We start from the raw sequence: 16,602 nt of genomic DNA on the forward strand, positions 1-16,602 counted from the left end.
AAACTGTAATTAAATAGATCTTTTGCTGTATGCTTTTGCTCCCCAGTTGTATGTCATAGTGATTAGAAGATCAAATTGGGTTCATACTGCCATTTGCTCAGAAAACTCACCATATGTCTTGGAGCTAGTCACATAAAGCCTACTTCTGTGTAAGTGCCAGGGGTTGAAGGCCAATTTGAGCATTTCTTGCATTCCAAGTACCATGAATACATTGTGCAGTAACTCCATAATATGCGGAGTTGTCACTTGGCATTGTGGGATACAGAGGAAAGTTTTGTGCAGAAAAGGTTGCTTCAATGTGTTGGTTTACCAATTTAAGCAATCCAAAGTAATCCATGAAACTGAAGTACATATATGGAAACAGAATATTAGCATCTGATGCTATTTTTGTGTGATGGTTAAGGAACTAGAATGGACATTGTGAGACTGTGAGTTTTAGTCCTCTTGCCCTCCAATACATAAACCAAGGCAATCCGTATTCATTTCTAAAAGTTAGCCCTAAAAGATTTGTCATCATGTAATGATATGTGGAAATGACCTCAGGAGACAAGAGAAAGAGCCACGGACTATAGACAACTATTATGTAAAAACAGCTCAGTTCATAAGAGGGGAGGGAGCATTTCAGAAGGGACCCTCCCTAGTTTTCTAGCGAATAAAAGGTAAGGAGGAAAGAAATACTTTCAGACTTACAAGATCATACTAATAATGTAACCTTCCAATAAAGATAGATTTAGTATTCACAGGTGTGCTTATCTATCTTGAAGAGCTAATATTAATTTCACTGATGGGTACCAGCCTGAAACCTGTGGCATAGCTGAGAGTCCATTGGAGCTCTGAATCTACTACTGTCCATTCTTGCTTTCAATTCATTTGTCTCCTTTGCATGTGCAGTGAACACAGCAAAGTAAACAGAGCAGCCACTTCTTTCTTTGCCCTGTGCTCTTATACTGGTCAGGCTTATCGAGAAGTGATGAAGAAGTATGCTTACCCAACCTGCTTAATTAAAATATCTTCCCAAAGCTCCTTTACAGTCTGGATCTGAATTATTTTTTTCTAAAATTATTTTATACTTTAGATATAAAGTTACGAGCACATACCTTTTGATGCAAGCTTCTATCATATCACTGGCCATAAGTTTAAGTCTCTGTTCTAAGTGATGGGCAAACTCTGGTTCTGGCCAATGGAGATCTAAGATGAACATCTGTAGGGCATCCAGTTTCCAGAAGAGGTCTTCTGATGTTGCTGACCCATTACTAATAAACAAAAAAATTACTATTATACTTGAATCAGAGCATTAGATAATGCTATTTCTATATTTGTAAGCATTTCAGCTACTTGCCATAAACATGTGGCCAGCACTTCTGGGATCACTATTATTTTGCTGTAATTACTGGGTAGCTTTGTCTTATACAATTTATCTGGTGTGGCACTAACCGTTGTTGACTTCAGCTTGGAGGGAAAGGAACAATTCAGACACGAGCAGTAGAGTTATTTAATGTACTGAAGCTATTTCATTGCAAGCGTGAACTGAATAGAGCTGAGCAGGAAGAAGCAATTTTGACTTAAGACGGGGCTTTGAGATTGATAAAAAAATGAAAGCTTGGCATTTATCTAAGTTACACTACTGATTTTTACAACTTGATGGAGATGATTACTATATCCATATTATTGCTTAATATCATTTAATTTCCACCCACAATATAACAACAGAAAGACATCAAGCAGTGTTGCTTTTAATCCCATTAATGTCCTGATTGGAGTCAAACAAAAATGGAGTCAAGAAAGAAGTCAGATCTCCATCATCATTTCTGGTCCAATTGTTGGGGATTTTACAGAGGTCAAGTTGAAATTCTGAAATTATTTCATATCTACAGAAATATATCCTTAACAGTAAATTAACTGTTAAAAAACAAAACAAAAGCAAAGCACTAGCACTAAGATTATAATCACAACTTGTTGTTGTGTCTGACAGAAAATTACTATGTATGCTAGGTACAAGAAATGGGCCGATAATGATTTACAACACACTAAGGGAGAAGGATGATACCAGGCCGTTTATGATAGTTTTGTTGCTACAAATGATGTAACCAATTATTTTAAATCAGATGCCCCCCCCCCCCCCAGTGTGTGTATTATCTCCTGATAATATTGTTACAAGCTATTTCCATAATGTACACCGATTAGACTTGATGTCTGTCATGGTCATACATTGTTCTACCACGAGAAATCAAATCTTAAGACTTTTGTGACTCTTCTACATAAAAAGCAACATGTGATTACTGTAGTATTAGCCTTATTTATACCTCAGATTTTATAGATTTTACTGATAATTTTGTTATTATAGGCCTGGGTTCAAGTTCACCCAGTCCTTGAAGGCAAATGAATTTATTATTCTGAAGGTCATATGTAGTAGAGGACAGAATGCATTCTGAATGCAGAATGCAATTGTGTCCTGTCTATACATTTCCAGCTTCCACAGAAGGACAAGATATGTGGAATTCTTATTAAACTTAGATGCTCAGGAGCATTCAAAAGCCCTGCATGTTTCCTAATTTTCAGATACTTCTTATCACTCCCAGCACACAGGAACCAAAAAGACAAAATCACAGCTACAGAACTACAGCCTAATTAATTCTATATGAAAAATAGGAAGTATGTCAGCCTTTGGCATCTATATAGTACATTTTTTGGTCTGATTAAGCATCAATTTAGAAAGGAGCAGTGGATTATTTTTAATCTGAGTAAAACTCATAGTACAGCAAAAACATTTCTACAATCATTTTATACTGGTGCTGAGATTTACATGAGGCCGTAGTTATTCACCCCGTTGTCTGAATTTGGTATTTTTATAGTTGGGAGCAACAAAGTTTATTTTCTTTGTTTTTGACAGGTGACAATCTATGATGATGACATGATGATAGCAGTAGAAGGACTGAATAGAAGGATAGAAGCAGGACTGAAAATGTTGGTCTTTTTTTCCTTTGCTTTGATAAGAGAGAGGGGAATATGTTTTATTATTAACAGTTCAGTGTTTTGGAAATTCATCATAACCATTTTCTTTTATTTCCTTAGGAATCATTAAGGAATTAGATTTGTTGCAGAATCTTGCCAGCACAATCTTAAATTGACACTGAGATTTCCTCCCCCCCCCCCCGCAAAAAAAGCCATGAGTGCTACTTGATAACTATGGATTGTATCCTTTTTAGTCCTATGCTAAACAAACAAATTATGTGAAAGAATAAATATAAAATAGAAGAAACTCAATATTTCTGCCCAGAATATTCCAGATGTGTTTAGATCCAGTGTCTGAAATAGATGAGTTTGAAGTTAATACCAATAAACATATTTTTTCAAATATACTTTGTGCTTGCATTAAATATAAGCATTACATTTTAAAACTGTTCATAATCCTTATAAATACTAATTTTCATGATTATTACAGCAATACTCTGCTGCAGTGATTAAACTAAATGAGTAGATATAAAATGTCTTTTTATAGACTTGTTTGACTTCCATAGAACTTTTTTTTTCTGTATAGTTTTGATTTAGGATGCCCTTGAGAAAATAAATCCATTTCCAAATTATGCTAGGATTCAATAAAATCATTTTAATGACCCTTGGGACTCCTTTATTTTCCTTTTCTCAGAATAGGATTGTAGGATACAAATATATGTACGAATAATTTATGTATTTAAATTATATATAATATGTATATGCATATATGTATGTATGTGCATATATGTATGTATGTATGTATGTATGTATGTATGTATGTATGTATGTATGAATGTATGAATGTATGTATATATGTATGTTGTGGCCAGCAGCGGCCGGCTCTTGGTGGACTCTGACAGCGATGACCATTATGGGACTGCTCTGGAGGATGAGGAAGACTCTGGAGGGTCAGAGCAGGGACTAGAGAGGCCTGTTGGCCACCAGGTGGCATCTGAATCAGGGAGCAGTGAGGAGGAACAGAGGGAGGTTGTCCCTGATGTGCATGTGCATAGAGCTGAGAGAAGCAGGGAGCAGCTGTGGAGAAGACATCATAGAAGGAAATAGGGACAGCTGGCTACTGTTGTGGCCCCTCCCAAAGAGTTTATAGGTGGAGCGACGGGAGGGGAATCTTTGCAGGAAACAACAGTCCATTTTACTAGCCGTTGAGAAAGCATTCCGTAAGTCTAATCTTGGTTTCTTGAAGATAACGTTCTAGGCTTCTAGCCAAGGGATGGTTTTATCTCTGTAATTAGTCGTGGCAGACAGCCAAGCCTGTGTCTGCATATTCATTAGAATCATGGGACAGAACAGTTTTTTTCCTGCCTTAAAACAAAAGCTGTAAATATCATAACCATGGAGCAGCTACGTGCTGAAAACATGCAACTTTCGCAACAGGTGGCTATGTTGGCTGCCGAGGTGGCACAGCTCCAAGCTCACCCTGCTCCACCCCTACCTTGGAGGAAATGCCCGGTTGCAGTGCCTGATAAATTCAATGGCAACCAAGCCATGTTTCCAGCTTTCTTGGGACAATGCCAGCTATTTATCAGCTTGAGAGCAGAGGATTTCCACACTGACCGAGATAAAGTGGGGTTTATGATTATCTTATTCTCCGGCTCTGCAGCTCATTGGGCGATGCCACTGCTGGTCCAGGCTAGCCTTTTGCTGGATGACTTCAGGGGGTTCTGTGACCACCTCCGGTTAATGTATGAGGACCCCATTAAGATGGAGATGGCTACCTGACGTCTGAAGACTCTGAAGCAGGGCCGTGGTTCCTTGCAGGACTAAATCAGTGAATTTAGGCTACTAAGCCAGGTTTCGGCTTGGAATGAGGCAGCCCTCATGGACACATTTGAGGATGGGTTGTCGGAAGAATTGCAGGATGAGCTGGTGCATGTGGATAGGCCACCGAATTTCAATGTGTTGGTCCACCTGTGTCTCTGGATTGATGCTCGGTTGCAGAGGCAGGAAATTCGCCGCATGTCCCAGGAGAACAGGATGGTTCTGGCCCTGCATGAGACTCCAACTCCACAGGAGGAACCCATGGAATTAGGTGCAGTCAAACCCCGCTCATCGATAACAGAGAAAGACAGACGGAGCTTAGGAGGGTTGTGTTTTTATTGTGGGGAACCTGGGCACATGCCAGCCTTTTGCCCCAAGAAGAGACGAGGGGCATCAGTTACGAGACCTACACCCCAAACCCAGAACAATTTGTCAGGAAAGGCCCCCAAGCCCGATCATCAATTTGGAACCATGTTTAGAGACAGTGACTTGCGGGCCTCCCCGACACCTGATCCTGGCATCCCGAATAGTCTTGTCTAGTAGCCCACAGGGGATTCCAGAGCATGCTCTCGTCGACTCCAGGGCTACGAACTTCATGGATGAGGTGTTTGCGACCAAGTATGCGGTCCCTCTGTGTCCAGTAGATCCTCCTATGCTTGTGGAGACCATTGACAGCTGGGTGCTTCTGTCTGGGTCTATCAAGGCCGCCAAACAACCCTTGCACCTGGTCATCAGGGCTTATGAGGAAGCCATCCAGTTCTATGTTACCTCTGGCCTGCATTTCCCCATGGTCTTCAGCTTGGCTTGGCTTCGGGTGCACAACCCACAGATCTACTGGTCCCAGAACCATTCCAGCCTTGCAATGTGTGGACCACACCCATCATTTCTGTGCAGGCCAGCTGCTGAGTCCACCTGGGGTGTCCTTGCCTTCCGACATAGCAGATTTTGCAGACATGTTCAGTGAACAAGAAACAGACCAATTGCCACCACACTGGCCATATGATTGTCCCATCGATTTGATTTCAGACGTGCCGCTCCCTGTGGGTCATTTGTATTCATGTCAGACCCGGACTTGGCCGCATTGTGGGACTTTTTGGACAAAAACCTAGCTCGGGGTTTTATCAGACCCTTCTCTTCGCCATTGTCTGCCCCAGTCTTGTTCGTCAAAAAGAAGACTGGAGATTTGAGACTCTGTTGTGACTATCATAGGCTCAATGCTATCACGGTGCACAATCAATATCCTCTGCCCCTTATTCCTGAACTGTTGGAGCGGCTCAGAGAGGCTAAGATGTTCACCAAATTGTATCTCCATGGAGCCTACAATCTTGTCTGGATCCGGGGATGAATGGAAGACAGCATTCGGCACCAGGTACGGGCATTTTGAGTACACGGTCATGCCTTTTGGGCTGACCAATGCCGCTGCCGTCTTCCAACATTTTATGAATGACATCTGCTGGGACCTTTTGGATCAGTGTGTCGTCACTTATCTCAATGACATCTTGATTTACTCATCCTCCCGGGAGAGCCATCGGCAGCACCTATGCCTAGTTCTACAACGGCTCTATGAGAATCGCTTGTATGCGAAACTGGAGAAGTGCCAGTTTTGGCAGTCCACCATTGAGTTCCTGGGACATCGTATCTCTCCCAAAGGCATTGCGATGGAGCCGGGCAAGGTGGAGTCTTTGTGTAGTTGGCAACCTCCTCAGAGAGTGAAGGATGTCCAGCGACTCCTCAGGTTTGCCAACTACTATTGGACCTTTATCCCCGGCTTTGCTTCCCTGACTGCGCCCCTCACTCGGCTCCTGCAGAAAATAGTTCCGTTTCACTGAGGGGGGGGCTGAGCACCATATGTTCCAGGCTTTGAAGCAGGCCTTCATGAAAAAGCCCATTTTGAAGCATCCTGACCGCTTCCAATATCCCTATGGGAACGGGGTTATTTCAGGCTCACGCCTCCAGTGGTACCCTTTTCCCTTGCACTTATTACTCTCAGAAACTCAATTCTTCCGAGCACAATTATACCATTTGGGAGAAGGAGTTACTAGCCATTAAGGTGGCATTTGAGGCTTGGAGGCATCATCTAGAGGGTGCCAGGCATCAGATTGAAGTAGGAACGGACCATAGGAATTTGGAATTTCTGAAGACCGCGTGGAAATTGAACCAGTGCCAGATCAAGTGGTCTCTTTTCTTTGCACGGTTCAATTTCTGCGTGACGTACATCCGCAGTGCGCACAACCAAAGGGCAGATGCTCTATCAAGGAAACCCAAGTATTCGTGTACCAAAGACCCGATTCCACCCCGGACATTTGTGAAAGGCAAATACAAATTAGTTAGCCTAGATCTTTTAATAGAGCTTTTGATACATTTTTGAAGCAATATTTCCACTTCAAAGGATGGCTATTTATTAACTAAGAACTCAGATTATAAAAGTGTAACTTCATGCCTTTAAGAGACTACTGATTCTGCCTAATTCCAGATCCCTGGCAACTGATTTGGTGTGATAGGTTATTAATCACTGCACTACGGTGCCCCAAATCACGCTAAATATAGCTCACAACTATAATTTTATTTGTTGGCTCATTTTTGGGACTCATTAACCCATAGGAGTGTGTGTCTCCTCTTACTTCACTTGACCATATAAATTACTGATACTACAAACAAGCCTCTGATCTAGCACAGAGGTCTTATTTAGAACTGCAAAAGTGAGCACTGAATGGAAATGAAAGAGTATCTTTGAAAGAGAACTTCTCTCCTGGCTAATTACATACCCTTGCTTTCTTTTGCAACACATTGTTCCAACTCCCTCCTGCTTCCAAGTGTGTTTTCCTCAGACAACTCTAATTCAGCATGCTTTTCACGTCTAGCCAAGATATCCTCTGCACTAGACTCTCAAGGGACCAATCAAAAAGAACACTGAATACTACACATAGCATTTTGCTCTCTTAATACCTCTTCCACCTTAATACACAATGGCCCAAATGTACCATTAAAGAGGTGGCCAGCAAAAACAACTGAAAACAAAGTAATTATGTTCCTGAGACTGTAATGACAGGTAAGAACACACATTTACTGCTCCTAACCATGCACAGAAGAAAAGCACTTCTGTGAATAGAAATACCACCACAAGAGCAGTATTATAATTAATCGCTTAAAATGTGTACAAGTCTCGGTGCAGGTCTGTGTGCAGACATGTTACATGAAGAGAGGATCCAGTCTTATTTCAGCTGGGCTCCTCCATGCTTGGCAAGGAACAAGCTATTGGGACTGAGAAATACTTTTTCAGAGATTTACCTTGTACAACAGCCTGCTTATCTAAGAGATCATGGATACATACATTCAGGGTGTGTCCCAAACAATATTTTAAAATATGATTCTGAAGAAATTAGAAAGGCTATCTATATCTGTGTCATTCCATGATAATTTTATGGCTTATTGATCTGAACTTTATTTTTTTCATTATTACTGGTATTTAAAAAAAAATAAGACAAGAAATCTTTGTAATTCCAAGGACTAATAGATTCATTAAGATTGAAACATACAGTATATGATAAAAGAAACTGAATATAGGTATCACTCTCTACAGAGACGATTAACAGTTTCCAGATATTAGATGCTTGTAATTATACAGCAGAACCGTAAGGGGCCATTTAAGCAACCCAGCTTAGGAGATGTCCAAAATTAAAATGTCCATTCAAGAAAGGGAAGCCCCTCTCCCCTCCACCCCCAATCTCTCTGGTTTCCCTGTCCAAGTGTTATGAATATTTTTGTAACATTCTCATTTGGGAGAAATATAAAACAGAATGTAATCTTCTGCGTAACATTACTTTATCCTTCTGAAAAATAATATTTCACCGTGTGTTGGAGCATGAGCAAACACCATTCTTATAATCATTAAAGCAGCCATGTATTTTTCCAGTTTTTGTAGATGTTGATTACATGTACTTATGAGTATGCACAGCCAGGAAGATGCACTGTGAAACATTTATTTTGAAGAAGTTACATATCCTTACTCTTATATCCACTTCATCTTTTCAAAGCTGAGCAGTTCCTGTTTATTCAATTTCTCTTCAAGGTGCTAAGTGTTAAGTCCTTGAGGCTACGACGCCATTGACTATCATTGCCGGCCCCTGATTGGTTGAGATGCGAGCAGCCAGCTGGCGGGAGAATGCAGCCATTCTATTGGTTCAGCATCTGACAGCTCCAGTATAAAAGGGCTGTCAGCTGTCAAATGTTGCTGTTTGCCGGTTCGAGGTTTGCCGTACATTTTACCATGTTAAACTGTTAATAAAGGTTGTGTTAGCTTCAACCTGCCTTGCCTCAGTTCCTGTCTGCCTCGTTCTCTCTACAGAACACTGGCAATGAGGGTGGGATCAGGACTGAGGTAAAGGAAAAGCGAAGTCACTAATAAGAGCTGCCTCAAGTCACAGTCGACGATAAGTTGCTCCAATGCTAATTCCTCAAGTTTCGTCCTTCTAAGGATGGCTAATCTACCGGCATTCACAGCATTCAGCCTGGCCACTGAAACATGGGACGCCTACCTTGAGCGGTTCGAGTGCTTCCTGGAGGCAAAAGACTTCACTGGTTTGTCCATTGGCCATAAAAGAGGATATTTTCTCAGCGCATGTGGCCACAAGATGTTTGGAACAGCTAGGGCTTTAGCAGCCCCTCAGTCTGTCCATTCGAGGCCTTGGGAGACTCTTTTGAAGAAACTTAAAAATCATTACTCTCCAACTCCCTCACGCATAGCCAGATGTTATGCTTTTAGGCAGAGGACCCAGAGAGAAGGGGAATCTGTGAGCGACTACATGGCTTCCCTCAGAACAGCGGCCCTGCACTGTGACTTTTCTATGCTGGACAATGCCCTGTTAGAACAGCTGGTCTGTGGTATCAAAGACCTCAGACTTCAGCGACGCTTGCTGGCGCAAAAAGAGTTGAGCCTCCAGGCAGCCGTGGATGAAGCCACGGCATATGAAATGTCGGACAAATCCACCGCAGAAATTCAGAGATTTCTGCCATCGGCAGAAAATTTTGAGGAGTTCGGAGAACCAGCAAATGTCACCTCTGGCTGGCCTCAGAGTGTGGTGGGAATTGAGATTTTGCGGTATCCTTCCCCTACCACACCCACCAAGCCATGCCCACCAAGCCACACATGGCCATTAAGCCATGCCCATAGAACCAATAGTAAAAAATTTGAATTTCACTTTGGTTGGAGGGTAAACTATATTATGAACGGTTAAGGGAATGTCTGGTATGTCTAGCCAAATGAAGAGACGGATTACGGGCAACATAGCTTTATTCCAGTATCTGAGGCAGACACAGAGAAGAGGGGGGTTGACTTATTCTCCAAAGCAACTGAGGGTAGGACAAGAAGCAATGGATGGAAGTTCATTAAAGAGTGATCCAAACAGAAATGGAGAAATTTCCTTACAGTAAGAACAATTAATCAATGGAACAGCTTGCCTCCTGGGCTTGTGGGTGGTCTATTGCTGGAGGTTTATCTATTTCTTAGTTGGGCAGAGGAAAATCTATGCCAATAAAATTATTTCTACCATTTATTTTAATGTAAAGGATTCTTCACAATATTGCCAAATCTATTTCTGTTAAGGTTTTTCAATATATCAAGCAACTTGTTTTCCTTTTGTCTCAAAGGAGCTTTTTTCAAGAGGCAACTGGAGTTTCTTGTTTTTCTTTGAAGATGTTTCCCTTCTCATCCAAGAAGTTTTTACAGCTCTGACTGAAAGGTGGGGGAATCGAAGGATTTATATTCCTTGCAGATGGCTTTTTGCATTCTTTTAAAAGTCGTTGAAGCCATTTGCAGATTTATCTGTGCCCTCAGGATCACCTGAGTAATGCAAATGGGTGTGGAGCCTTCTTGGAACTTCTGAAAGAACTGTGTTGTAGACAGGAGATGGGTGATGTCTATCCCTCCTCCTCTGTTGTGAGAGGGCTATTCAATTTTGACATAAATAGCCTCTTTAATATCTCTTTCAAACCAGTGGTCCTCTCTGTTCTCTCTGTCTGCAAGGTATAAGAATCCTTTCATTCCCCACCATCCAGTCAGAGCTGAAGAAGCTTCTTGAATGGACAACCTTGACCTGGATAACTGAGTATCTCCATAGACATTTGTTTTCCTTTTCTGTTTTATTTATTTTTTAATCCAACTTTATCCTTGAATTGCTATGTTCCAATCAGGGCTGCAGTCTCACAAGATCTGCCCTTTAACTATGAAATCATATTGACCTTTGTGTACTAAGAATTCAGGCACATCTTTCCAATAAATATTTTCTGTGGATATAAAAGCCATATATTAGAAGTCAATGTACTTTTGCAATTTTGAATGGCTTCATTAGCTTCATTATGGTCTTATGGAAGTCTTAGAATGAGGCAAACATCAAACATGGCATAAGAATTTTCATTGGCATGCTGTAACTCTTGAGGCAGAGATATTTTCTAACTATTTAATCAGAGTTCAAGAAAGATACAAGAATGTAAAAGAAGTTGCTTGCTTTGTAATTATGTTTACTGCTGCATAATTCACAGAATCCAGGAACAGGAATACTGAGAGGATAGCTCAAGACGATATATAGATTGAGCACCATTTTTTTTGGCAAGTTGTTTCCAAGAAGGGACAGAGTATCAAAAATGTGCTGTAGAATACGTCTTGACTCTGCTTGATAGCAACCTCCAATGCCTCATCCTCATTAGTTGCCGATGCTATCTCAAAATTAAACAACCAGAACCAACTTCTAGATTGACTGAGACATAACCATTACTCACAGGTAGCTGATATTTTGTTGTCTCTTGAACTGCAGACTGAGAATCCACTCTTTAGTATCTGAATCAGTGGAGTCAGAGAAATCTATAACTACTATAGGAAAATTGCAACTGCTTTCTATGCTGCCCAAATCTGTATTTCAGTTGCTTTCTTCAGGTTTTCAATAGATGGTGAAATATGGTTTTAAGTCTTCACATTATCATAAGTAATACAAGTACACAATTCTTATGTTCTATATTTTGCAAATATGCTTAATATCTTTAATTCAAAAGTTTATTTTTATTTCACTTTTTAAACTTAGAACAATTATACGGGAAACAGAAATATTTGAAAGCAGAGTGTTAATATCTAATGTCATTTTCATCTAAACATAATATAGATCCTATAAGTCATTCTCAGAAAATAAAAATGGGAATGGATGAAACTGTTTATTCAGTGGTGTGGCCACTTTCTAAACTTCACCAGGTTGACTTTTGATAAATATTTTTGTAACTAGACATGATCACCATGAAAAATAGCATAGCACTTCTGAATCAAATTGAAACATGGCAAGAGTTAAAGTCCCTCTACTTCACATTCAAGGGTCCTGATCCAAATCAACCCACCTACCTGTTTATTTCAAACATTCATTTATACAATTGGTAATTTTATGAATGAAGCCTTGCTTTGTCTGGTCTTGAGTTAAATATAAGAATGCAAGAAAACTTAAAATACAGTGATCTTCACCATAATGTTCTAATCAACCTTGATCTCTTCATGAGTTCATTCTATTTTGGACATTTTGTGTACTACTGGAAGTGCTGTAATTTCTAATTTTCCTTTCTTAGGCATGAATGGCTTTGTTATAGCTACATAAACAATAGAATCTTCAATTACAGGGAGTGAAACAATACACAGCAGAAAAAATACTGGTACCAGCAATTATATGTAAATGTAAAATACTGATTTTTTTAAATTGGTGGATACAGTACATTTAAATGACAGGTCTTGGTGAGTACATTGCTTCTGGATACATCCAGGAAAAGTTTTTATGTTGGGATTGCCTTGTTTGAATCATACAACTGTGTAAACGTTGAGACCTTTTTTTTAAACCTTTTAATAGTCATCCCTTATTTTCCACCATTTCACATTCTCTCACAAAGAAATTAGTGAAGAAAAGAAACATTATAAAAATTGGACAATGCCCCTTAACTATTACAAGTTTGGAAGTCTGTGGTGATACCAACAAGTTTCTCTTCACATATTGCTAATTTTGTTCAGTTTACTGAATGCATTTTCCTAATCTAACATAATCGTAATGTATACAGTAATTGTAAAGTTGCCCTTTGAAAACACAGAAAGCTATCAGATTCTGTTTTGTAAAAAAAAAAGAGATATAATATGAGTTGGCTGCAGTTTAATTAGTTGGGAATTGAACTCTATTAATGCTGGAAGTGCCTTAATAAAAGAAGACTATAAAAGTCTTATAAAAATAATACAACCAATAGCTACTGCTGCTGCTTTTGAAATTATTTGGCACATGAAGTGGATTAGTAACAACACACCAAAACACAAAGAGCTATTGACATTAAAAAAAACACACTTGACTACAATAATTTAAAGTGCTTCCACACTGCTTATTAACTAAATAAGAGCAATTATGTAATTAAGGGTGATGACTGCTAAGTGTATCACAACAAACCTTTGCCTAGTTAATTTTAAGTACTATCCTACTGAGATCTTATACACCAAAAAGCACAATCCAACGACATTCCATGCTTGGCTGTCAACCAAAAAACTCTAATTTCCAATCCAATGATCACAAACACCATGCGGTCCAAATACAGCTGTACAACATGACACTAGCAAGGCCATGCAGAGCTGAGACATATACAGACACTCAAAGTTCAGTCAAGAATACACACGTGGAGTCATATAAAGAAGCCATCCATGTTGGTGTAGAAAAACTAGGTATCTGTGGAAGATTAAGAGGCAAACTTGGAACTTTTGGAAGAGCTACATTGGGAAGACTGTTGGTGATGGTCCTGTGAAGAAATAAACAATGCATGGAGACCATAAAAATAATATATAAAAACTAACGTTGAGGAGAATAGCAAACCAAAGTGAGAATAAAGATATTATAGGTGCAGTTGGTGTAGGCTTTCTAGAATCACTTACTTGACAGGCTGCCATGATTCCTGTTCAAGACCTCTGTGAAGGGACTGGGCAATGGATGATTCCATGAGATCAATGTAGCGGATGACCAAGGGAACAAAAAGCTCCTGCAAATGCTTGTGAAACTTTCCATTGCACAAAAGTGCTTGAAAAACAAAACAAAAACAGTGCAAATAGTTGTGATTACTTCTTTCGCATTTATATAGGCTTAAGATTAAAAAAAAAGGTAACATTTCGTAAAAGACTGTCATGGGTAAACTAAACATAATCAAAACTGGATTTAATGGCTAAGCACTTCTTGAAGAATGCATGACTATGCACAGCTGAGAGAAAGCAAATTCATTTCAACAAAACCTTGCTGTAAACATGAGTAGGATTACACATCTGTAGATCAATGACAGTAATAAGCTATGTTTTCAAAATAAAAAATTCCTAAAAAACCCCCTCTAAAACATAAAACTATCTGGTGATGAAATGTAATCCAATTCAAAAACAAATTTAAAAATGGAACATTAATTTGGAATTTGAAGATAGTTTGAAGTGAGATGCAAATATTTAAATATTATACTTTATGTTTCTACCTAGAACAGGGGTGTCCAAACTTGGGAACTTTAAGACTTGTGGACTTCAACTCCCAGAATTCCCCAGCCAGCTGGCTGGGGAATTCTGGGAGTTGAAGTCCACAAGTCTTAAAGTTCCCAAGTTTGGACACCCCTGACCTAGAACAACATTTATGCAGACAAAGGAAATTCAGATGTAAGCACTTAATTAATAATAATTATAGTATTAATATAATACTATATTAATCTTAATATATTATTTTCATATAGATATATGGGTAAGTAAAGAAACACAAATATATTACAAGATCAGGGAAAAAACTGAAGAGAGGAAAAACAGCTATAGAAAGTGACTTAAAAAAAATAAAGTAGTTATTTATTTATTGAATTTATATAGCGTCCCATCAAAATCTTGTGACTCTGGGTAGATGCAAAAAATCCAAGAAATAATAAAACAATATTACAACATCGTCAAAATCCCTGGAAACTAAAATTCAAATCAAGCCATATATGTTGGGTTCTACTAACTAGATGACCTCAATGATTGAAAAAAAAAGCAAGCCTTGCATTCAAAGCTTTTAAAAATGCTAAGTCTGCATCTTGAAGAATGCTGTTCCATAGAGCAGATGCTGCAACTTTGTGGGTCCCCTTATTTGGCATTGTTTCAGAGAAGGAACTTTTTATACCCACCTTGTCAAATCTGGTGGGAAAGGCAGGTATAATTGGGGAACAGTGATTCCATAAATAATGTGGCCTTGTGGAGTTTTATAGTAACCACTAGCACCTTGAATTGTACCCATAAACCTACTGGAGCCAGTGTAGTCCATGAAGCAGAGGTGTCACATGGGCATATCATGGTTCATAATATTATGAAACCAGTTAGGGCTTTTGAATGCTCTTCATGGGCAGCTTATTGCGAACCCAACTGGGAAGTGGCTAAGGCAAGAGTAATTGGGAATAGAACTTCCCATTCTAGGAAGTACAATTGGAGGACAGGATGAAGATGTGTGAAACTCTACGGGCCATCACTGCCAGTTACTCTCTGAGTAGGACATTGTGCAGTGACAATCTGAGGGAAGAACAGTCCATTCTGAGTCAAAAATGAAATATCCACATATCTGGAAAGTTTTAAAACCAAGTTATCTCATCGTGTTATTGTATTATTGAGTCAAAGCCTGTTTTTCCCCATCCAGACCTCTAGAACCTCCTGGCACTGGGAAAGAACTCTTAATGGAACCAAGACAGAAATTTACAGCTGAATATCATCAGTCTGCTGACCATACGTAACTCCGTTTCAATAGACTGCTTCACTCAATGATTCCATGTAGATGTTAAATAAAAGAGGGAGAGAATCAGGATAGCAATTGTGACTGGAACAAGGTCTGGAGGAGTGAGGAGAACCACCAAAAAATACTGCCGGACACATTCCAGGGCCTGAACTGGTCCAAAAGAATACCATGATTGACAGTATTGAATATGTCTGAGAGATCTAGCAATTCCAGAACAGAAGCACTATCTTAGTTCTGTGCCTGTCAGAGGCAATCCACAAGCACAATCAATGCACTTTTGGTATTATCACCCAGGATGAAACCTGAGTGAAAAAGGTCTAGATAATCCTCTTTTTCCAGGACCTTTGAAGGTGTAAGCCTGCCACTCTCTCCATGACTTTTCCCAAAAAGGGAAGGGAAGAGAAGGTTGGAGACCTGATGAAATTTCTCCAGGTGTTTGCATCAGCTAAATGTGTCTTAAGGAGAGTTAAGACCACTTCTTCTTTCAAAGCAAATGGAACTATCCCTTTCCCCAGAGAAGCATTTACTGCTGCATGGGTCCAACCACATTGTATTTTAGGAGGCCTTGACAGACAGGTGAAACATGGATCTAAAACACAGGAAGCATAATTCATAAGGGTGAAGGTTTGTTTTCAAACTTGTGGGTTGTTCTGAATGTTTCGTTACCAGGCTAGGTAACATCAGTGAGTCGTGATGGGTCTTGTGATAAGGAGATTACATCAGGCCAGGTTCACGAGGGAGCCCCCCACCAGCAATTCACCTCCCAATGACCCTGACCTGATGTAATCTCCTTATCAAAAGACCCATCACAAGAATCACAGCTGACCCAACACAAGACCTCACTGGACACACCCACACCTAAAGCCCTTATAACAGAAGAATATCTCCTAAGATCTGCTGAAGATGTTACCTAGCCTGGTAATGAAATGTTTGATAACCAACCTACAAGCTGGGAGAAGGATATTTGCCATTATTGCAAAGCACCATTCATAGCCTGAACAACCCTATCCATTTCTCAGGACTAACAGTTTAAATCCCTCCCAGACAACCAAGC

The 16,602-nt window shown here is 39.7% G+C and overlaps 1 protein-coding gene and 1 long non-coding RNA gene across 14 annotated transcripts in view; both read right to left on the reverse strand.

Moving 5' to 3' along the window:
• The window catches only part of CADPS2 (calcium dependent secretion activator 2), a 364,417-nt gene that overhangs the window by 72,584 nt on the left and 275,231 nt on the right, over window positions 1–16,602 (reverse strand). For 10 of the 13 annotated variants that reach the window (XM_081957016.1, XM_081957023.1, XM_081957020.1 and 7 more), the window contains exons 19-21: window positions 13,703–13,844; window positions 13,450–13,569; window positions 1,098–1,253 (exon numbers count right to left, since the gene is read on the reverse strand). In XM_081957016.1, the coding sequence (XP_081813142.1) occupies window positions 1,098–1,253; window positions 13,450–13,569; window positions 13,703–13,844 (418 nt within the window). The remainder of the gene's footprint in view (window positions 1–1,097; window positions 1,254–13,449; window positions 13,570–13,702; window positions 13,845–16,602) is intronic. The other 3 variants (XM_081957017.1, XM_081957015.1, XM_081957025.1) reach the window with 1 other exon arrangement.
• Window positions 11,805–13,438, reverse strand: LOC309394169. Its single transcript, XR_014175700.1, has 2 exons — window positions 12,544–13,438; window positions 11,805–12,037 (listed from the first exon to the last, which is right to left on the reverse strand). It is a non-coding gene; the product is annotated as an uncharacterized lncRNA (long non-coding RNA).

Source organism: Natrix helvetica (genome assembly GCF_964273705.1).
Source record: "Natrix helvetica genome assembly, chromosome: 6".
In the NCBI taxonomy this organism is placed as follows: domain Eukaryota; kingdom Metazoa; phylum Chordata; class Lepidosauria; order Squamata; family Natricidae; genus Natrix; species Natrix helvetica.